The sequence below is a fragment of the Notolepis coatsorum genome, assembly GCF_963971535.1.
Source record: "Notolepis coatsorum genome assembly, chromosome: 6".
Classification (NCBI taxonomy): domain Eukaryota; kingdom Metazoa; phylum Chordata; class Actinopteri; order Aulopiformes; family Paralepididae; genus Notolepis; species Notolepis coatsorum.
Window position 1 is genome coordinate 51,573,700 of NC_140170.1, and position 22,409 is coordinate 51,596,108.

Below are 22,409 nucleotides of genomic sequence, written 5' to 3' on the forward strand. Positions count from 1 at the left end.
CATCAAATCTGCCACCTCCATCGAGTCTTTTAAATCTAAACTCAAAACCCACCTATACCGCCTGGCCTTCCCTGACTCACTCCGACTCTTGCCTTGCTTGTTGACGTGTTGTTCTGTTTTCCTTTGTCTATCCGCTGGTTGTTTTTTTCTGTTTATTCTATACTTTTCTTTGTTCTTAGCTATGTGAAGCACTTTGGTTGACAAGCGTCATGTCTAAATATGCTATATAAATACATTTGATTGATTGATTGATGTTATGGAGGACATTGTTCCTTATTTACAGCCAACTCGTCTTAGTTCTAGAGAAGACGCAGCAAAATTGTGTCCAAGGTATAATCTGGCCAAACTCTTTTTGTCAGAACATTCAGAATTTTATTGTAATTGATATCCTAAATATTTAAATCTTTTGTCAGATGAACTCACAAATAGCTTTGATATGCCAATATTATCCAGGTTACTGAGGCAGTCTGTGTAATAAGCTCACATTCCATGGTATTATTCAGAATATTGTGCTTACTCAGGTATACAGGGATATCTATGATCAGGATCTTGACTAAGAACTTAACCTGGGTTGTGAGCTATTATTCTATTAGTAGCTATTATTATTATTATTATTATTATTATTATTAGTATATAACGCACACAATCCCCAATAACTCCTATACATAGCCTACTCTGATACAACCCGTGTCTGATATTCCAGTGACATCATCGTCCCCTCCTTCTTGGTTTCTCTAGATCTCTCTCTCTCTCCTCGGGTCAGTCCATGTGGGGAGAGGTGGGGGGGGGGGCTCAGTTCTCGGGTCAGTCCATGTGTGTGTGTGAGGAGAGGGGGGGTTGAGTTCTTTGGTCTGCTGGTTCCTGCTGCGTCGTGTGCTGTTTAGAGACCGCCGTCACCCTCTCCTCTCCCTCTGTGCTGTCTCCCGTGTCTGTCGCTGGGGGATCTGTGCCTGGGGATCTCGGGGACTTCTCTTGGGTTGAGGATCTGGGGGACCTTTCTTGGGTTGGGAGGTCTTGGGGTTTCTCTGGGTTTGGGGAGGGGGAGATCTGGGCGGCAGGGCGGGAAGAAAGGGCCGGGGCTGAGGGTGTGGGTGGACACCTCTCCGCTGGGCTCCGCGTCTTCTCCGCCACAGTAGCTGGCGGTCCACTGACCACCGTCTCTCTTCCTCTCATCTTCTCCCTCTCCTCCTTTCTCTCTCCCCTCTTCACTACCTCACCAGCTGGGTTGTTGAAGGAGACAGAAACCAGAGAGAAAAGGAGTGGTTTAGTTTACATGGGTGAACTGTGAATCAGATGTAAATCAGAACAGAACCTGGGAACACCGCTCACTTGGCCGGCCAAAAACATCTGATTTACATCCAAAAACATCCATAGTCCTCCCCCCGATTATCTTGGGTGGGGGACAATGGATCTATCTCAACCCACCCTCTTTTCTTGATCCAATCACAACTGTTGTTTTCCTCTGACAATAATAGGCTTGAGATAGGTCCATTAGCCCCACTAGCAAAGCTAGCCAGGGGCTCTGATTGATTGATTGAAAACTGTATTAACAGATTGCAGAATGGGTACAATACAGTACGGCTCAATACAAGGGGATGCAGACCAGAGAAAGACTTTCATCTCGTTTACATCAGGGTCCCCCATTTTCAATTCATAATGACATTTATGACACACGACATACAGATATACAGATATATATCATGACATTTATGACATACAGAATATACAGTACTGTTACATTTGTGACATACAAGATATGCAAATATACAGTACTGATACCCAGAGATCCTAACAGATAATATATACATACGAGGGGGAGGAAACTGTACATTAGGAGGGGGTGGGTGTGTGTGTGGGGGGGGTTCAATATTTTCTTACGGCTGTGGGTACTGGGTAGGGCGTTCCACATTAATGTGGCATAATTGCAAAACATGTTTAGTCCCTTGTTTGAGCCGAATCTGGGTTGAACATGATTTGTGGAACTTCCTCTGGTGTTGTGGTCGTGGTATTCACTGACCTTTGGGAAGTATTTTGACATGTACATGGGTACCTTGGTCGTGTAGTGTATCTTGTAGACCAGGCCCATTGCAAGTTGCTGTACTCTGTCGTCTACTCTAAGCCATCCTAGGTTGTCAAAGTGTGCAGGGGTGAGGTGGGTTCTAGGAGTCAGGTCAAGTAGTAGTCTGACCAGTTTGTTTTGTGATGTTTGTAATCTTGTTTTTAGTGCCTTTGAGGTGCTTTGGTACCATGAGGTGCAAGCATAGTCGTAGTACCCTTGAATGAGTGCTCCTGCTAGAGTCTTCAGGGTATTCTTGTTTACCAGAGAGGAGATCCGGTACATTACAAAAATCTTGTTTGTTGGTTGACCTTTTTTATTACATTGGTTGCCATTTTGTCACAGGAAAGATTGGCCTCTAGGATGGAACCCAGGTATGTAATTTCTCTTTCCTTGTGACAATATTGTCACCCACTGTAACAGAGAAGCTGTTGGCCTTGCTGAGTTTGTTATTCTATCCGAAGAGTATGGTAACTTGTTCTTGTCAGAGACCAGCATGGCTGAGTCGTCCGCGAACAGGAACAAGTTGCAGTCACAAGCTGATGACATGTAATTTGCATAAATTAGGAACAGTAGCGGTCCTATTATGCTTCCTTGTGGAACACCACAGCTCACTGGGAGGGGGGGTGGGGTAGAGTACCGTTTACCTCCACCATCTGTTCTCTCCCCTCCAGGTAGGATTGCATCCAGCAATTTTGAAGTCCTTTTATCCACTTTTTCTCCCATTTTTCTATTTTTCTCCCATCCCAATTTTCATATCGTCCAATTCAACCCTCCCCTGTCTTCGAACGCTGTTTCTTGCCTCCCACAAGCCGGCTGCAATGTGGACTAAGTCATACATAGCACGAGTCCCCTCCGGTACTTGAGGTAACAGCCGTCGCATCTTTTCACCTGCGCGGCTCAATCTTTCAGCGTCGGGGGTCTGGGCTTTGGAGGGGCCCCGCCCCCGTCGCTTCTTGATTCTACTGCGCAGGCGCACCAACCGACCTGTAGGAGTCGCTGTCCACAACGGCCGATCCCCACCCATCAGTTTCCCTCCCCGTAATACGGCCAATGTGTATTACTGTGGACGACCAGCTAAACTGAAAGCAATGTGGAGAGCGGGGCTCGAACAGGAGGCATCCTGTTCGAGCCCAGTCTCCAGCATTCGTTGCGAGCGCCTTGCCCACTGCGCCACGTAGCCGCCCTATGTTTAGGTATTTCTACGGATGACAATGCCGGTTGCTCAGTCAGGTCAATTACTTTGGTCAGGTGGTGAGTTTGCCACCTGCTTCATTCTCTGACAGTAACACACAAGAACCAACTCAGCACAGGCCCTGATATCACAAGTATGACAGCTGGTGCCTCCTCCAGTAGCAGAACGGGACAGTATGGTAGCCGGTGACAGCAGGTTGGGCTGTGACGGACTCCTTAAAAACGTGGTAACTCGCACGTTACAGTACCATGTTATGACCTCCAACTCACTCTAAAGTTGGAGGTTCTTCCAACAGTCAAGAGTAATGTCAACTGTGTGTCAACTTGTGATTATTTTAACTGATTAAGGCTACGTTTAGACGGAGAGAGTCTGAACAGAAACCGCAAAAGTCGTCTTACGGTTTCACTTTTAATTTTGCGTTTAGACGAGCGTTTTGGGGTGGAATTCTCCGTGCAGACGAGGCTGTAACAACTCGAGACAACGGAGCCCCGCTGTCACACGATTGGCGCATATGTCACATGACGTGCTGTGAAGACCCGCCCTACTCTGCCTCTGATTCGCAGACTGTGGGTGGGGAATGTGATTGGACCAAAGCAGAGTCACTCACAGACAGTGGGTCCAGTCACGCCGCGGGACAGATTCTTGTGTATTTAAAAGTACTGCCAATGTAGCCTTCAGGTGATCGCCATGGATAGAATCAGACATGCTTTATTTACGCTTCTAGGCTACTGGCGCATGCCTGTGATGTAAGCAGTACACGCGACGAGAGCCTTGACGTCATCGTTTTATGCGGTTTGACAGTTTAGATGATAGCGCAAAGGAATCTAGGAATTCCACCCTGGAAGGTGGTCTCACTTTTTTACGGTTTCACCCCGTAAAAACGCCGTTTCCGTATTTTTGCGGATTCACCTGCTAGCGTTTCCGTCTAAACGGGGCCTAAATTTGTATTGTGTTGTAAAAAAATAATGGTGTTATGTGACTTTGTTTGTTTATTTGTCTTTTCTGTTGATTGTAAACTTGTCGTTACTTGATGTAAATGAGGGGAAGTTAGAGGGGTAGAAGTTAAGTCTTCTATTCATTCCAACTAAAGGTTGTTTATGTTGAGTGGCAACTAATGTTAGTTGTGTAGCCAATTAGCTCGGTAGCCTGGCCAGACTGCACTCTCAAGATGAGGCTACACTAGGCGGCTGGGTGGCGCAGCGGACATTGTGCTCGTCACCAACGCAAGAGACACCGGTATCGAATCCGGCTGTCAGCGTGGCCTCCGGCTTGGGCCGGCCGTCATACTGACTCAATTGGCAGAGTTAGCGGGAGGGGAGTCGATGGGTGGTAATCTGGACATTGTGGACAGCGACTCCTACAGGTCGGTCAGGGCACCTGCACAGCAGAGACAGGAAAATGGCGGGGGGCAGTGTGAGCCTCCCACACGTTACTGAGTCCTCGCCAATGAGAGTCCGCGCTGGCAGGTGAAAAGATGTGACTGGCTGCCTCCTCGTGTATCGGAGGGGACACGTGATGGGCTTCTATCCTCCCTACAACTGGCCAGTGGGGGGCACATGCGAGCAACGATCAAGACAGGGGAGGGGAGAATTGGCACGGCTAAATTGGGATGGGAGAAAAATAGAAAAATGGAGGAGAAAAAAGTGGACCAAAAAAAAAAAGACGAGGCTACACTGTGTATCAGCCTTGAGTTAGGAATCATGGCCACGCCTATTTGGCTCTGGTATACATCAGACCGGCAATACATCATCCACAGTGCATTTTGATTGCCACACCTCTTTTCCCCCTCCTCTCCTCTCCTCTCCTCTCCTCTCCTCTCCTCTCCTCTCCTCTCCTCTCCTCTCCTCTCCTCTCCTCTCCTCTCCTCTCCTCTCCTCTCCTCCATCCCTTCCTCACCTCCCTCCTCCCCTGTGGGCGTGTCTTCAGTGCAGGTGGGCAGGTCCCCTCTGTTGCCACGGTTACGGATTGGTGACCTCTGCAACACCGCCTTCAACTCTGAGATCAATCAAGAGAGAGAGAGACAGAGTGAAAGAGAGAAAAGAAAATAGAGAGAGAGAGAAAGAATGAAAGAGAAGAGAAGAGAGAAAGGGAGAGAGGGAAATAATGAAAGAGAGGAGAGAAAAGAGAGAGAAAGAAAGACAGAGATAAGGAATGAAAGAGAGGAGAGAAAATAGAAAGGGAGAGAGAATGAAAGATAAGAGAGAAAAAGAGAGAAAGAGAAGAGAGAAATTAGAGAAAGGGGGAGAGAGAGGGGTGGGGGGTATGTTCACTGCTGAAACACACTAGCTCTAGTGCTTTGTTTATGGTTGAAATAAATGGACTCTTCTGAGGTCCATATTATAGGGTTAGGGTTACACAGATGGACATTTAACCCTTGTGTGGTATTTGGGTCTGTGTGACCTGTTTTCAATGTTTACTAAAAGAGAAATGATTGAATATTTCTTTCAACCTGAGACTCTTTGGCCTTGGCTTGTTTTCTGTGAAGAACATATAGAAGAACACGTTTGCATTGAGTGCACACTGCCCAAAAGTGGAGAATAGGTGAAAACAGATAAAAGGATAAAAAAGAAAGCACCACCAGATCCTTAACATTAGTAACACGCAGCATCAGCATCGTGTATTGAATGCATTTGCAAACTCTCAATTCAGACGTTGCAAGGTCTGTGACATGAACTTTAAAATCATGCAAGGTGACAAGGTGGCCTGTAGCTTCAGAGTTTTTTTTTAAAGTCTGTTCCAAGTAGAGGGAGCGGAGTACATGAAAGCCCTCTTCCCAAACTCAGTGCGAGTTCTGGGGACTGAGGCATACAGATAATCCTGAGATCGCAAGCTGTAAACTAGATGATCAGAGATAGTGAGATATGTACAGAGGTATAAAGGTACATGCTTTATAAACTAGATGATCAGAGATAGTGAGATATGTACAGAGGTATAAAGGTACATGCTTTATAAACTAGATGATCAGAGATAGTGAGATATGTACAGAGGTATAAAGGTACATGCTTTATAAACTAGATGATCAGAGATAGTGAGATATGTACAGAGGTATAAAGGTAACAAGCTGTAAACTAGATGATCAGAGATAGTGAGATATGTACAGAGGTATAAAGGTACATGCTTTATAAACTAGATGATCAGAGATAGTGAGATATGTACAGAGGTATAAAGGTACAAGCTTTATAAACTAGATGATCAGAGATAGTGAGATATGTACAGAGGTATAAAGGTACAAGCTGTAAACTAGATGATCAGAGATAGTGAGATGTGTACAGAGGTATAAAGGTACATGCTGTAAACTAGATGATCAGAGATAGTGAGATATGTACAGAGGTATAAAGGTAACAAGCTGTAAACTAGATGATCAGAGATAGTGAGATATGTACAGAGGTATTGTGGTAAATATTGACGATGAATTTCATAATTAATATGGGTGAATAAATTAGAGAACCATAAAATGTAAAGCCAGATGTACCTTTCAATAGCAGAGTGGACTCAGTGGTTAAACAGTCTCAACTGTCAGTTGAGACAGCTGCATCAGATAACAGCTGCAACAGTTATTTCAACCCCCACTCAAGCAATGACTAAATTAGAGAACAAACGACACCTTCTCGAACTGACTATATGTAAATGCTGATCAGAGAAAGCTGGGTTGACCACAGGGCAGACCAGTTTAGACTTGTTGAAGCATGGACACTAACTCACAAACAAAGTAATCGATTAATCAACTGTTTAGTATCAAAAGGTCTTATATGATGTCTGGTATCAGTCTTAGAAAGCACTGACTGTACTTGGATGATATTAGACATCTATAGCCATACCAAAGGGTTAAAGCGATCATGTCACACCCCCCCTCGTGAGACAAGCCAGGTCCCTTCATCTCAGCAAAAGATCACACGGACGTGGGCCACCGATGGGCCCCTTCTGTCCCATCACGTCCCCACAACCCCAGGGGGGGGGGCTGCCAGCGCCCACAAGAGATCAACCCCCACAAGCAGACGCTGGATTGGACCAGCGATATGTAGTATTGGCTAGAAATGATAGTATATAGGGCCCTACATAGGGTTATTCTGGAGCTCTCAGGCCGGAACCACCAACCAGGGGTCTGGGGGCTCCCCCACCGCTTCGAAACCACCCAGAAACAACTGTGAGCTGATTGCATTTTACGTGAGTAAAATCATGGGAAACACCAAATGGTTGTTTATAGATTAGAGTAATGTTGTACAGATCCCTGATCTGTAAACCAGATTTACTCATGTATAATGTGTACAGTAAACCATGTATGTTCAAATTATGTTAACCAAGTGACTGTTTGATGTGCAGTATTTAGGTTTGAAGATGCAAACCTGATTGTGATATTTCTGTACAACAGACAGCTGTTACATCTTTTGTATGTAGAAGTCAACCTTTTATTCACCTTGGACTCCTGGCTCTAATCAAATAAATCAGCTGAGTTGAACTACAATTCTGGTTTGTCTGGCGTACACGTTTTATTCTTCATCTGCATTAAGCCAGATGAGGAGACCAACCATTCTATCAAGTATGAATCTTTCCTCCTCCTTTCAGACAATCAATCTCATTGTATTGTGCTACAATAACCTCAAATTATTGTAGGAAGTCTGTGGGATTTTACTACAGTATAAAGGTACATGATTTATAAACTAGATGATCAGAGATAGTGAGATATGTACAGAGGTATAAAGGTACAAGCTTTATAAATAAAGGTAAACCGATGGAGAAGCCTACGAGCAGACGAGGACAGCCAGCCTACCTTGGCATATAAAGTACAATGATGCTGAGTGATCCACAGCCAGTGATACATCTGATGACACCATATAAAGTACAGTGATGCTGAGTGATCCACAGCCAGTGATACATCTGATGACACCATATAAAGTACAATGATGCTGAGTGATCCACAGCCAGTGATACATCTGATGACACCATATAAAGTACAGTGATGCTGAGTGATCCACAGCCAGTAATACATCTGATGACACCATATAAAGTACAATGATGCTGAGTGATCCACAGCCAATGATACATCTGATGACACCATATAAAGTACAGTGATGCTGAGTGATCCACAGCCAGTGATACATCTGATGACACCATATAAAGTACAATGATGCTGAGTGATCCACAGCCAGTAATACATCTGATGACACCATATAAAGTACCATGATGCTGAGTGATCCACAGCCAGTAATACATCTGATGACACCATATAAAGTACCATGATGCCTGAGTGATCCACAGCCAGTAATACATCTGATGACACCATATAAAGTACATGATGCTGAGTGATCCACAGCCAGTAATACATCTGATGACACCATATAAAGTACAATGATGCTGAGTGATCCACAGCCAGTAATACATCTGATGACACCATATAAAGTACAATGATGCTGAGTGATCCACAGCCAATGATACATCTGATGACACCATATAAAGTACAGTGATGCTGAGTGATCCACAGCCAGTGATACATCTGATGACACCATATAAAGTACAGTGATGCTGAGTGATCCACAGCCAGTAATACATCTGATGACACCATATAAAGTACAGTGATGCGTGAGTGATCCACAGCCAGTAATACATCTAATGACACCATATAAAGTACAATGATGCTGAGTGATCCACAGCCAGTGATACATCTGATGACACCATATAAAGTACAGTGATGCTGAGTGATCCACAGCCAGTAATACATCTGATGACACCATATAAAGTACAGTGATGCTGAGTGATCCACAGCCAGTAATACATCTGATGACACCATATAAAGTACAATGATGCCTGAGTGATCCACAGCCAGTGATACATCTGATGACACCATATAAAGTACAGTGATGCGTGAGTGATCCACAGCCAGTAATACATCTGATGACACCATATAAAGTACAATGATGCTGAGTGATCCACAGCCAGTGATACATCTGATGACACCATATAAAGTACAATGATGCTGAGTGATCCACAGCCAGTGATACATCTGATGACACCATATAAAGTACAATGATGCTGAGTGATCCACAGCCAGTAATACATCTGATGACACCATATAAAGTACAATGATGCTGAGTGATCCACAGCCAGTAATACATCTGATGACACCATATAAAGTACAGTGATGCGTGAGTGATCCACAGCCAGTAATACATCTGATGACACCATATAAAGTACAGTGATGCTGAGTGATCCACAGCCAGTGATACATCTGATGACACCATATAAAGTACAGTGATGCTGAGTGATCCACAGCCAGTGATACATCTGATGACACCATATAAAGTACAGTGATGCTGAGTGATCCACAGCCAGTAATACATCTGATGACACCATATAAAGTACAGTGATGCTGAGTGATCCACAGCCAGTAATACATCTGATGACACCATATAAAGTACAGTGATGCGTGAGTGATCCACAGCCAGTGATACATCTGATGACACCATATAAAGTACAGTGATGCTGAGTGATCCACAGCCAGTGATACATCTGATGACACCATATAAAGTACAGTGATGCTGAGTGATCCACAGCCAGTGATACATCTGATGACACCATATAAAGTACAGTGATGCTGAGTGATCCACAGCCAGTGATACATCTGATGACACCATATAAAGTACAATGATGCTGAGTGATCCACAGCCAGTAATACATCTGATGACACCATATAAAGTACAATGATGCTGAGTGATCCACAGCCAGTAATACATCTGATGACACCATATAAAGTACAATGATGCTGAGTGATCCACAGCCAGTGATAAATCTGATGACACCATATAAAGTACAATGATGCTGAGTGATCCACAGCCAGTAATACATCTGATGACACCATATAAAGTACAATGATGCTGAGTGATCCACAGCCAGTAATACATCTGATGACACCATATAAAGTACAATGATGCTGAGTGATCCACAGCCAGTAATACATCTGATGACACCATATAAAGTACAATGATGCTGAGTGATCCACAGCCAGTGATACATCTGATGACACCATATAAAGTACAGTGATGCTGAGTGATCCACAGCCAGTAATACATCTGATGACACCATATAAAGTACAATGATGCTGAGTGATCCACAGCCAGTGATACATCTGATGACACCATATAAAGTACAGTGATGCTGAGTGATCCACAGCCAGTAATACATCTGATGACACCATATAAAGTACAATGATGCTGAGTGATCCACAGCCAGTAATACATCTGATGACACCATATAAAGTACAGTGATGCGTGAGTGATCCACAGCCAGTAATACATCTGATGACACCATATAAAGTACAGTGATGCGTGAGTGATCCACAGCCAGTAATACATCTGATGACACCATATAAAGTACAATGATGCTGAGTGATCCACAGCCAGTAATACATCTGATGACACCATATAAAGTACAGTGATGCGTGAGTGATCCACAGCCAGTAATACATCTGATGACACCATATAAAGTACAGTGATGCCTGAGTGATCCACAGCCAGTAATACATCTGATGACACCATATAAAGTACAGTGATGCGTGAGTGATCCACAGCCAGCGATACATCTGATGACACCATATAAAGTACAATGATGCTGAGTGATCCACAGCCAGTAATACATCTGATGACACCATATAAAGTACCATGATGCTGAGTGATCCACAGCCAGTAATACATCTGATGACACCATATAAAGTACAATGATGCTGAGTGATCCACAGCCAGTAATACATCTGATGACACCATATAAAGTACAATGATGCGTGAGTGATCCACAGCCAGTGATAAATCTGATGACACCATGATAAGTAGAGTGAAGCATTATGCAAGGAGGTAGAACAGGCATTCATGTACAATACATCGCCATAATCCAGCACTGGCAAAAAAAAGTGGCAGCGACGAGCCTCAAGTATGGTTTTAGCTGCAGGAGTTGGATTTCTAATTCCTTAAAAGCAATTTGCAAATAATCCACAGCCTTTGACAAGGTTCCCGGCCGCACAACAATAAATAACTATCATCAGCATAACAATGTAAATTTGTATTTTGGACACTTTTACCTACATCATTTATATAAATTGTAAATAACAACGGGCCTAAAACAGAGCCTTGTGGACAGACAAGACATCAGAGGAACAACCGTCAGTGTTGTCACTGTCCTGTCAGAACGGTAGTTACAGAACCAGCCAACAGCAGAGTCAGACAGCACTAATCAGCCTACACCTCATTACCTCATGGTCCACTGTATCAAAAGCCCTAGAGAAATCAATAAACAGAGAAGCACAGTGTTGTTTATTATCTAGAGCCACAATTACATCATTCACTACTTTTGTAGCTGCTGTGACTGTACTGTGGGATTTTCTAAAGCCAGATTGAAAACAGGATAAAATCGCCTTTTTGTTTAAAGGGGAACTATTTTACTATTTCTTTCACTATTTGGGCACTTTTACACAATCCCTGTGAGTCTATGGAACACCTCTGTAATTTCTTATTTTATTTTATTCATTGTTTTGTATTTCTAATCAAGTCCTCAAAAACAGCATTTTCCTACCTCAAGATCTTAAGCCGTTTTGAGCCTGGGCTCCAACCACGGTGGGAACTGTGTGGAGTGTGTGTGTGTCTCAGCAGAGTCTCATGCAGCTGAGTCTCTCTGACATCACAAATCAGCACATTTTCAGATGACTCAGTTCAGTGAGGGTGAATATTGTGAGAGGAGAATTGGAAGAATGCGCCAATATGAGAATTAGAGACATAGATCATATTATCCATATAGCTAGGAAACAGTATCTTGGCTAGGGGAGACAGATTTGAAATTGGCCTATAATTGTTAGGGCTCGATGGTTCACCACCTTTTAGAAGGAGGAAAACGTGAGCCATTTTCCAAATTTTGGGAATTTCCTGAGCTTAAATTATAAGTGTAGGTCAGTGGTTCCGCAATGAAATCAGCAGCAAGTTTTAAATAAAATGAATCCAGATTATCTGGCCCTGCCGTTTTTTTTAGGATCCAGGGACATAAGGGCGTTATGCACTTCCGTAAACAGAGAAGGGCTGAAAGTTAAACTCACTATATGAAGGAAGCTCAATATCAAGTGAGACCAGGGCATCAGAGGAGTTTGTGACATTGTAAAAAAAAAAAAAAAAAGCCAGAACAAACAAAATGCTTGTTAAAATAATTGAGCAACTCAACTCTGTCATACACAGTGGATGAATTCAGACATCACATTTTATCCCAAAAAATGAATAGCACTTTTATTGATAAATATGATCAAAGTAAATGGCAAACATTAGCCATATACAGTATGCTGTCTAGATTGCTTGTAATTTAGATAAAGTTAACATCTGTTGAGCATTTTTACATTCATTGTCATGGCTTTATTGTTTTAAAATCGCAATAATGTCGGGGGTCCACCAGACCCATGAACAGTGTGTGAGTAACAACAACGTGAACACCACACAAGGGATAAATGAGTTCAATATGTTCTGAATCTGTATTTGGTTTGTTTACATTTATTACTAGTAAACAAAATGGCAACCAATGTAATAAAAAAAAGTCAACCAACGAACAAGATTCTTGTACCGGATCTCCTCTCTAGTAAACAAGAATACCCTGAAGACTCTGGCAGGAGCACTCATTCAAGGGTACTACGACTATGCCTGCACCTCATGGTACCAAAGCACCTCAAAGGCGCTAAAAACAAGATTACAAACATCACAAAACAAACTGGTCACTGGTCAGACTACTGCTTGACCTGACTCCTAGAACCCACCTCACCCCTGCCCACTTTGACAACCTAGAGTTAGAGTTAGAGTTAGAGTTAGAGTAGACGACAGAGTACAGCAACTTGCAATGGGCCTGGTCTACAAGATACACTACACCACTAAGGTACCCATGTACATGTCAAAATACTTCCCAAAGGTCAGTGAATTTCACGATCACAACACCAGAGGGAGCTCCACAAGTCATGTTCAACCCAGATTCGGCTCAAACAAGGGACTAAACACGTTTCGCAATTATGCCACATCAATGTGGAGCGCCCTACCCACAGCTGTAAAGGAATGTGAATCACTACCCACTTTCAAAAACACTCTCAAAAAACACCTACGGGTGGCTGCAATTAGAAACTGGCCCTGGTAAATGTCCAAACCCCCCCCCACCCACCCAACCCCCTCCAATGTACAGTTTCTTCCCCTTCAAATGTATATATTTTTTTATGATCTTTTTCTCTTAAACAGTACTGTATATCTGTATGTCATGTATGTCATAAATGTCTTGATGAATTGAAAATGGGGGACCCTGATGTAAACAAGATAAAAAGTATTTTTCTGGTCTGCATCCCCTTAACAATTGTTTGTATTGAGCCGTACTGTATTGTACCCATTCTGCAATCTGTTAATAAGGTTTTCAATCAATCAATCAAAACACTGGATTGGGGATTTTTTTTTAAATAAAGGGAAAAAAAAGAAGAATAACCTCTGATTCTGGGGGGAAAGATGGCATGACATTATCTCCTATAAGGAGATGCCTTATAGGTGATGCCGTGATGATGATGTCATGTGTCAGTCATTCTTTGTGTGAATGGTAAATAAATGGCTGAATTTATATAGCACTTTTATCCAAAGCGCTTTACAATTTGTTCCTCACATTTTACACATTCACTCACACATTCACACACCGACGGAGGAGGCAACCATGCAAGGTGCCAACCTGCTCATCGGGAGCAGTTAGGGGTTAAGTGTCTTGCTCAAGGACACTTCGACACGCTGCCCGGGAGGAGCGGGAAACGAACCGGCAACCTCCGGATTACCAGATGACTGCTCTACCTCCCAAGCCACTGTCGCCCCCCGTGACTCAAATTGAACACACACAAGCACCACATGCACACACTCACCTTGTGTCATGGCCAGAGTGTCCTCATGGACAGACACAGCTCGGCGTTGTGGGAGCGGCTTCATGCGGGGGCGTGGCTTAGGAAGACTTTCTGAAGGAGGCAAAAAAAAGAGTTATACGCACGCACGCACGCACGCACACACACACACACACACGCACACACGCACACACGCGCGCACACACACACACACACACACACACACACACACACACACACACACACACACACACACACACACACACACACAGAGTAGCCACATATAAACATTTTCTAACTTGACAACATAGACATCCTAAATGGGCTCCAGTGTATTTCCTGGGAGTGTTTGCTGATACACTCCCTGTCTACACAGTACAGCCAAAGGGTTCCCACCATAGATATATATAACTAGATGGTGCAAGGCGGAGTCTCCAGTGTAGTTCACCGGCGGCCATCTTGTCACAGGCAGCACGCCCACTCATAACTTGAATGTCTATGGTGCATCATGTACTATTGAAATAACCATAGCTTGCTACATTTTCAACGGTTTGGTTTGTTGTGAACGTTATTAACGTGGCTATGATTCAGGATGCTTGGACATGTTGAAATTATTTTCATATGAAAGTCCATTATAAGTATGCAGTATGATAGTGTGGTAAATATTGAGTTGAATTTCATAAATAACCTTGTATACTGTTTAGCAGAAGTGGTTGCAGGGCTAAATGAGGAATGAGACGCAGGGACAGTTGGATAGACAAAGGTCACACCTAATGTGACCAGATTAGTACTGTATGGTAATGGCCCAAAAGGTCAAAGAGTATTCACACCCCCCCCCCACCAGAGGACATCATGCCAGCCCCCACTCGTGAGACAAGACCCAACACAGCGACCACACGGACGGGGGCCACCGGCGGAACCCCTCTGTGCTCAGCGGGGGACCACACCGACGGGGGCCACCGACGGGCCCCCTCTGTCTCTGTCCCATCGCGTCGCCACGGCCCGGAGGTGGGGGCTGCCAGCCCCCACAGGAGATCACCCACAGGAGACGCATGATTGGATCAACTGTGTTGGTGAACTGTATTCTATTATTGGCTAGAAATTGTAGTATATAGGAGGAGACAAATTGGTAATTCGGGAGCCCCAGACCGGACCGACCCCAGGGGTCTGTGGGCTCCACCGCTCCACCACCGAGAGAGACTGTGCTGCTTTTTATGTGAGTAAATCATGGATCATGGTTGGTTAGAATAGAATGTATAAATCCTTAATGTTAGAAACCAGATTTACTCATGTATAATGTGTGCAGCATGGTCAATGTATGTTCAAATTATGTTAACAAGTGACTGTTTTATGTACATGTTGGGGTTTGAGATGCAAACCTGATTGTAATTTCTGTACACAGATAGCCCTGTTAATGTTTTCTGATAATCTTTTGTCCTATTCACCTTGGTCTCCTGGCTCTGATCCAATAAATGTTGAATTGGACTATAGTTCATGGTTTGTCTGGCCTACACGTTTAATTCTTTATCTGCTTTAAGTCAGATGGAGAGATCAACAAATTCTACCAATATGATCCCTTTCTCCTCCTTCCAGATAATCAATCTCATTGTACTGTACTACAATAACCTCAAATTATTGTAGAAGTTCTGTGGGAATTTACCACAATAGCTACATCTCTGACAAACCAAACAGGGTTGAAAATCGGTTGAAAATCTTGCAAGCTATGGTTATTTAATGTGTATGTCTTCTAGTCATTACCATCCTCCTGTCTTTGGCAACACTACCATCAGTACCGCATTGGCAACCAACTAACATTAGTGCAGCTAGCTATCTAGCAACATCCCGGCAATGTGACCCTTACATCAACATTTTCAGCATTTAGCCACTGGATGCGTGATTTATATGTTTCCCCCCTCGAAATGCTTCAACATGCGTGGTCCATGCTCAAAGTATTGAGCCACTAGGACTAGGGCATGTGTTACCAAAACATCCGCATTTGATATTCAGTGGTGGTTTGAAATACTGAACTTTACACATTACTGGCACTTAGTGGAAAGAGTGATGGGGATCTGTAACATCATTACAGAACATATCAGAGCCTCTAGGTGGTTGTTACAAAGGGTCAGATTAAACCGAATATATATATTTATTGTTTGATATCCCTTGTATACTATTTGTATATCGTTTGATATCCCTTGTATATTCTTTGTATATATACACGGAATATCCCTTTACCTGGGTACAAACCAGACCATAATATTCGTTCTCCTATTGGACAGCGACCCCTAGGCGCCAACGACCATACCCCCAATGGCAAGTTCAAAGGCAACGCCAAGGCATGTCTCAACATGTCCAGGTTTGCGCAGTAATACGAGACAGAACTGAGGTTGGCACTAGATAATTCACCTTACGTATAAATACGGCGCAGGTGTACACAGCAGCACTTGTTCGTTCATTACTAGAAAAGCCTTCACCACGAGTCAACGACCAAGTGAAGTGAGCAACCTTGCGCCTAAATAGAGCACTTAGAACATGTGCGAATAGGATAGTAAAGTGTCATAGTTTAGTGAAGTAACGTCAAGTTCAACCTAGTTTAATGTGACGGATAGTGCACAGGAGAATCTACACCGGCGAATGCAGAACCTTTTCTGGTTGGATTATATTGCTTTGGTACCGTGACTGCTGGAGCAGAGAACCGTCTACCCCACTATCGTGTGGGATCTACCCCCAGTGAGGACCACCCTCGAGCCTGCCTCTAGGAGGAGGCTGGCTAGCTTTCATCCATGCTGTCGGGCATACTGGATTATAGCTGTTGCTTTGTCTACCGATCAAGGGAGTACTGCACTGGTTCCTGTATCTGGAACCTCGTTATTCCTCGTTGACCCAGACTTTTCACCCGAACATTCCTCTACCCTGCCGGCTTACACCCGGAGGGAACCCCCCAGTGTCTCCAGCTGGTACTAGTGTGCCTTATGTAATTGCTATGCTACAGGTGGCGTCAGTTTAGACCCATCTTACTATTCTCATTGACTTACGCTCTTGACCTACTTTACGTGTGTTCTTCGCCTTACAAGCGCGAGTATAATTCTCAATCTGTAACTTAACGTTGCTTGCTCTGATAATAATAAATATCCTCTAAATAGAACTTTATGTGTCATTGCCGTATTCTTGTGTGGGTGTTCACCATATATATTCATGTACTGTATGGCCAGTAATTAAAGTACATAACTAAGTAGTGGTTTAATAATACCATACTCTCAATACAGTCAGGGAATTGTACCCCTCAGTTACAGTGGTGCTATATGTAGCCGGTGTGATCTTACTGCGTTGTGTTTGTTTCGATTCGACCCCTGTTAAGGGATTGCCCTGAGTGGGAGTTGAACCTCGGTCTCCCGCACCGGGGGCGACATCACAGACCACTGTACCAAGAGGTGAACTCACCTCTTGCTACTGGGTCTGGATGCCTCTGGGGAGTGAGTTTACTTGCAGTACCGCTTAACGTCCACAGCCACGTCACTACTTGTACCTTGTGACTGTGGATAGACTGCGGTACCTCCGTTACATCTACACATGTTCTAGATAAGAACATCATCTGAATCACATGGCGTCGGGCCACGAGGAGCAGGATCTTTCACATGTGGACACTCTATACATTGCTGTGGCTAAAACAACAGCTGACAGGAAATACACTTGGGCCCAAGCTGTTCCCCAAGCCACTCTACTGAAGTTGGCCTCGCCCCCCACACAGTCTCACACAGGTGCCGTCAGTCAGCCCATCGATTAGTAGGACAGAAAATAGAGTGACACGTAACACACACCAGCACACATTTTGCGGATTCGAACTGACAACCTCACCGTCAGTGACTGATTGTGCTCTCTCAGAGCGGCCCTGTGCGCTGGGACCTCTTCGAGGGGAGGGGGCAGGGGGAGTGTCTTTGCGAGGGCAGGGGACTGGAGCTGGTGATGAAGGGTCTTTCTGTTGGGGTATAGAGAGAACGATCACATCTACACAGTCTATAGTATTCGATAGCCTCTTTCACACACGACCTCTGAACAACGCCCAGACAATAAGGTACGGGCATCTGCCAGGAGTTGCCTCTTTCACACATGACCTCTGAACAACGCCCAGACAATAAGGTACGGGTATCTGCCAGGAGTTGCCTCTTTCACGCACGACCTCTGAACAATGCCCAGACAATAAGGTACGGGCATCTGCCAGGAGTTGCCTCTTTCACACACGACCTCTGAACAACGCCCAGACAATAAGGTACGGGCATCTGCCAGGAGTTGCCTCTTTCACACACGACCTCTGAACAACGCCCAGACAATAAGGTACGGGCATCTGCCAGGAGTTGCCTCTTTCACACATGACCTCTGAACAATGCCCAGACAATAAGGTACGGGCATCTGCCAGGAGTTGCCCTTTCACACATGTAGCACACAGCAGGCAGTTCTCTGTGACAGACGTGTTCTCATTATGAATGTACTCTGCTTGGTTTGGGTGAGGGGTGGCACCGAGGTGCTGGTTTGGGTGAGGGGTGGCACCGAGGTGCTGGTTTGGGTGAGGGGTGGCACCGAGGTGCTGGTTTGGGTGAGGGGTGGCACCGAGGTAGAACGAGGGAATGATTCAGAAAGCGGAAAGTGCCTCCTACGCCTCAACTTTTTTCCGAGTTAAAATAAAGGTTTGAAATTCAATTAAATAAGGGTCAATGGTATTCCGTACAGAGTGAACTAAGCCAGGGGTTCCCAAACTTTTCAGGCCGCGACCCCCAAATAACGGTGTCAGAGAGCCGCGACCCCCACTATTATAGGAGGTGAAAATAAATTAATAAATAAAAAATTATAATTATTTTTTTAATTTTTTATAAATGGAAATGTATGGTTGAAACATGCACATGTTCAAACGCACACACACTAATAAGCATTGGAGGCTTTTAACCAGGGCCGGACTGGGGAAATCATTCAGGCCAGGAACTATAGTGCAAAATATAGCCCCAGTCAGGCCACTTTTTAAGCAGGGGGTCTGGGGGTCCCCCACCAGGAAATTTCTTGTTACAAAGACTTCATTTCCTGCATTCTGGTGCAGGCATTTTTTTATTTGTACCCTTTAAATGCCAGTGTTTGTGATGTCATCACAAATTATTGTTAAAAAAACAGGCTAGCATATGTATGATTAGCAACAACACTGATTTTGATGGATTTTCTGTTTTTTGTAATGTCAGATTGAAAAAAATACAATATTTTATTCAACTTCAGCCCTGATCTTAACACCACATATTCATTTTATAATTCTAACCCTTTAAATGCCAGTGTGTGTGATGGCATATATTTGCAATATATCAAATGCAAAGTAGATTTTTCTGGGGGGGATTATTACAGGCTAGCATGTGTCAATGATTAGCAACAACAGTTTTTTGTAAGGGTCCCGCCTCCACCAATCACCCCCCCCCCCCGCGGCGGCTCGCGACCCACCACAATGATCACCACAAATATATACTCACATGGGCTCTGTTGGTCAGACTTAGGACTGGGGCACTGGGAGGGTTCTGCGCCGAATAATTAGAACATTTGTGTTTCAACATACAGCCCCTCCGGTTAATGTGCAGTTACAGTAAATTCAGAGTCCAGTGCATGTGTGAAAGGGGCTTACACTGTATCTCTATATGTGGTATTACTGAATGTAAACACAGCTAATTCATCTCTGGTATTATGTAACTTCTCATCGCATCAGATGTATGGTACTGGTACCTGTGCTTGGGGTTGTCTCATCAGATGTATGGTACTGGTACCTGTGCTTGGGGTTGTCTCATCAGATGTATGGTACTGGTACCTGTGCTTGGGGTTGTCTCATCAGATGTATGGTACTGGTACCTGTGCTTGGGGTTGTCTCATCAGATGTATGGTACTGGTACCTGTGCTTGGGGTTGTCTCATCAGATGTATGGTACTGGTACCTGTGCTTTAGCCTCCGGGTCCACTAAGCTGTGGTGAAGAGGCTGGCTCCCCCCTGAGGAGCCACGAGGAGCAGAGGAGGAGGAGGAGGAGGTGGGGCCGGTGGGCCGGGACCCGGGGGGGCCTCCCGCAGGAGCAGAGGAGGGGGTGGGGAGGGGGGGCTTGGCTGCGAGCACGGGTTTGGGAGGGAGGGGGCCAACCGGACGCTCAGGGAGGAGGGGCTTGGGAGGGAGGGGCGGTTCAGAGTGGAGAGGGTCCATCGTGGGACGTCTGGTATCTGAATGAGTGAGAGAGACAGTGAACAGAGAAAAAATTACCCATAATACTACAGTATTTTACCTGTTGAGTTACTCAAAATGTTTAGATTGTGAGATAAGACTTAAACATCATTAAATGGTAGTTTATGATGGTTAATCATTAATTGTCCATTTATCAGCAGAAAGTAATCTGATTATTTGTTTCAGGCAGGTAGTCAGCTCTGAACTGCCCACCCCCTCTGTGTATCCAAAAATATTATGTTCTCTATGGCTAAACATTTTCTATAGACAAGAATTAAGATTAGCCATAATAATTTCACTATGTAACATGGGAATCCACGATTCTCTGAAATCGTAAAGTATTTTCATAGATATCTTTTGTGCTCATTCTAACCTGGAAGAGGCAAGACCCTGGAGCTCCATCTCCACGGAGAGATGAGGCCATGCGGGAGCAACACACTGTATGTTGCATTAGAGTACAGTCAACATCTATTTAGTGTTGTCTGGTGAATATATATATATATATATAGAGAGAGAGAGAGAGAGAGAGAGAGAGAGAGAGAGAGAGAGAGAGAGAGAGAGAGAGAGAGAGAGAGAGAGAGAGAGAGAGAGAGAGAGAGAGAGAGAGAAGAGAGAGAGAGAGAGAGAGAGAGAGAGGAATATATCCAGTCTGTAGGCTACCTGATGAAGTGGACATAGTTCTGAGCTTCATAAAGGTAGGAGGAGGTTCAGGTTTATCCAGGATAGCACCTACAGAGAGAGAGGGAGAGAGAGAGAGAGAGAGAGAGAGGGAGAGGAGAGAGAGAGAGAGAGAGAGAGAGGAGAGAGAGAGAGAGAGAGAGAGGAGAGAGAGAGGGGAGAGAGAGAGGAGAGAGAGAGAGAGAAAAAAGAAAAGAAAGAAAGAAAGAAAGAAAGAAAAGAAAGAAAGAAAGAAAGAAAGAAAGAAAGAAAGAAAGAAAGAAAGAAAGAAAGAAAGAAAGAAAGAAGAAAGAAAGAAGGAAAGAAAGAAAGAAAGAAAGCTATGATATGGCTATGATTGTAGTATTCACCAGGCCAAGCCAATCAAGAACATTGTTTACTTTAAATGGTGTGGCAGAAGGGAAGGGCTGTGTATGTACAGTGTGTGTGTGGTGTGTGTGTGTGTGTGTGTGTGTGTGTGTGTGTGTGTGTGTGTGTGTGTGTGCGTGTGTGTGTGTGTGTGTGCGTGTGCGTGTGTGTGTGTGCACGTGTGTGTGGTCGTGTGTGTGTGTGTGTGTGTGCGTGTGTGTGTGTGTGTGTGCGTGCGTGTGCGTGTGTGTGTGTGTGCACGTGTGTGTGTTTGTGTGTGTGTGTCGTGTGTGTGTGTGTGTGTGTGTGTGTGCGTGTGTGTGTGTGTGTGTGTGTGTGTGTGTGTGTGTGTGTGTGTGTGTGGTGCGTGTGCGTGTGTGTGTGTGCACGTGTGTGTGGTCGTGTGTGTGTGTGTGTGTGTGTGTGTGTGGTGTGTGTGTGTGTGTGTGTGTGTGTGTGTGTGTGTGTGTGAGTGTGTGTGTGTGTGTGTGTGTGTGTGTGTTGTGTGTGTGTGTGTGTGTGTGTGTGTGTGTGTGTGTGTGTGTGTGTGTGTGTGTGTGTGTGTGTGTGTGTGTGTGTGTGTGTGTGTGTGTGTGTGTGTGTGTGTGTGTGGTGTGTGTGTGTGTGTGTGTGTGTGTGTGTGTGTGTGTGTGTGTGTGTGTGTGTGTGTGTGTGTGTGTGCACACGTTAGGGAGGGGTGTATAGTGACACTGATGGGTTTGGAGCTTAAAGCGTTGTGTGATCTGGTTTTTTCTTTCTAACGATACCTTTTATATCAACAGGTCATTACCTCACAGTGGCAGCAGCTACACTAACAGACCAGCAGGGGGCGCATCAATCATAAACTACCCTGAGACTGGGGAGGATATGTTTTATTATAACATGAAACAACAACTCATACATACAAACAAACCCACAACCTGCTCCTCAACTACCTCTCCCCCTCTACTGAAGACACGCCTCCCTGTCCCCTCCCCCTCTACTGAAGACACGCCTCCCTGTCCTCTGCCCCTCCCCCTCTACTGAAGCCACG

The 22,409-nt window shown here is 44.5% G+C and overlaps 1 protein-coding gene across 1 annotated transcript in view; it reads right to left on the reverse strand.

Moving 5' to 3' along the window:
- Positions 1–880: 880 nt before the first annotated feature.
- Positions 881–22,409, reverse strand: part of carmil2 (capping protein regulator and myosin 1 linker 2) — a gene marked incomplete at both ends in the record, with an annotated part of 72,672 nt that continues 51,143 nt past the window's right edge. The window contains 6 exons of the mRNA XM_084315560.1: positions 881–1,047; positions 5,148–5,246; positions 14,146–14,235; positions 17,977–18,097; positions 20,075–20,349; positions 21,011–21,079. Of these exons, the coding sequence (XP_084171686.1) occupies positions 881–1,047; positions 5,148–5,246; positions 14,146–14,235; positions 17,977–18,097; positions 20,075–20,349; positions 21,011–21,079 (821 nt within the window). The remainder of the gene's footprint in view (positions 1,048–5,147; positions 5,247–14,145; positions 14,236–17,976; positions 18,098–20,074; positions 20,350–21,010; positions 21,080–22,409) is intronic.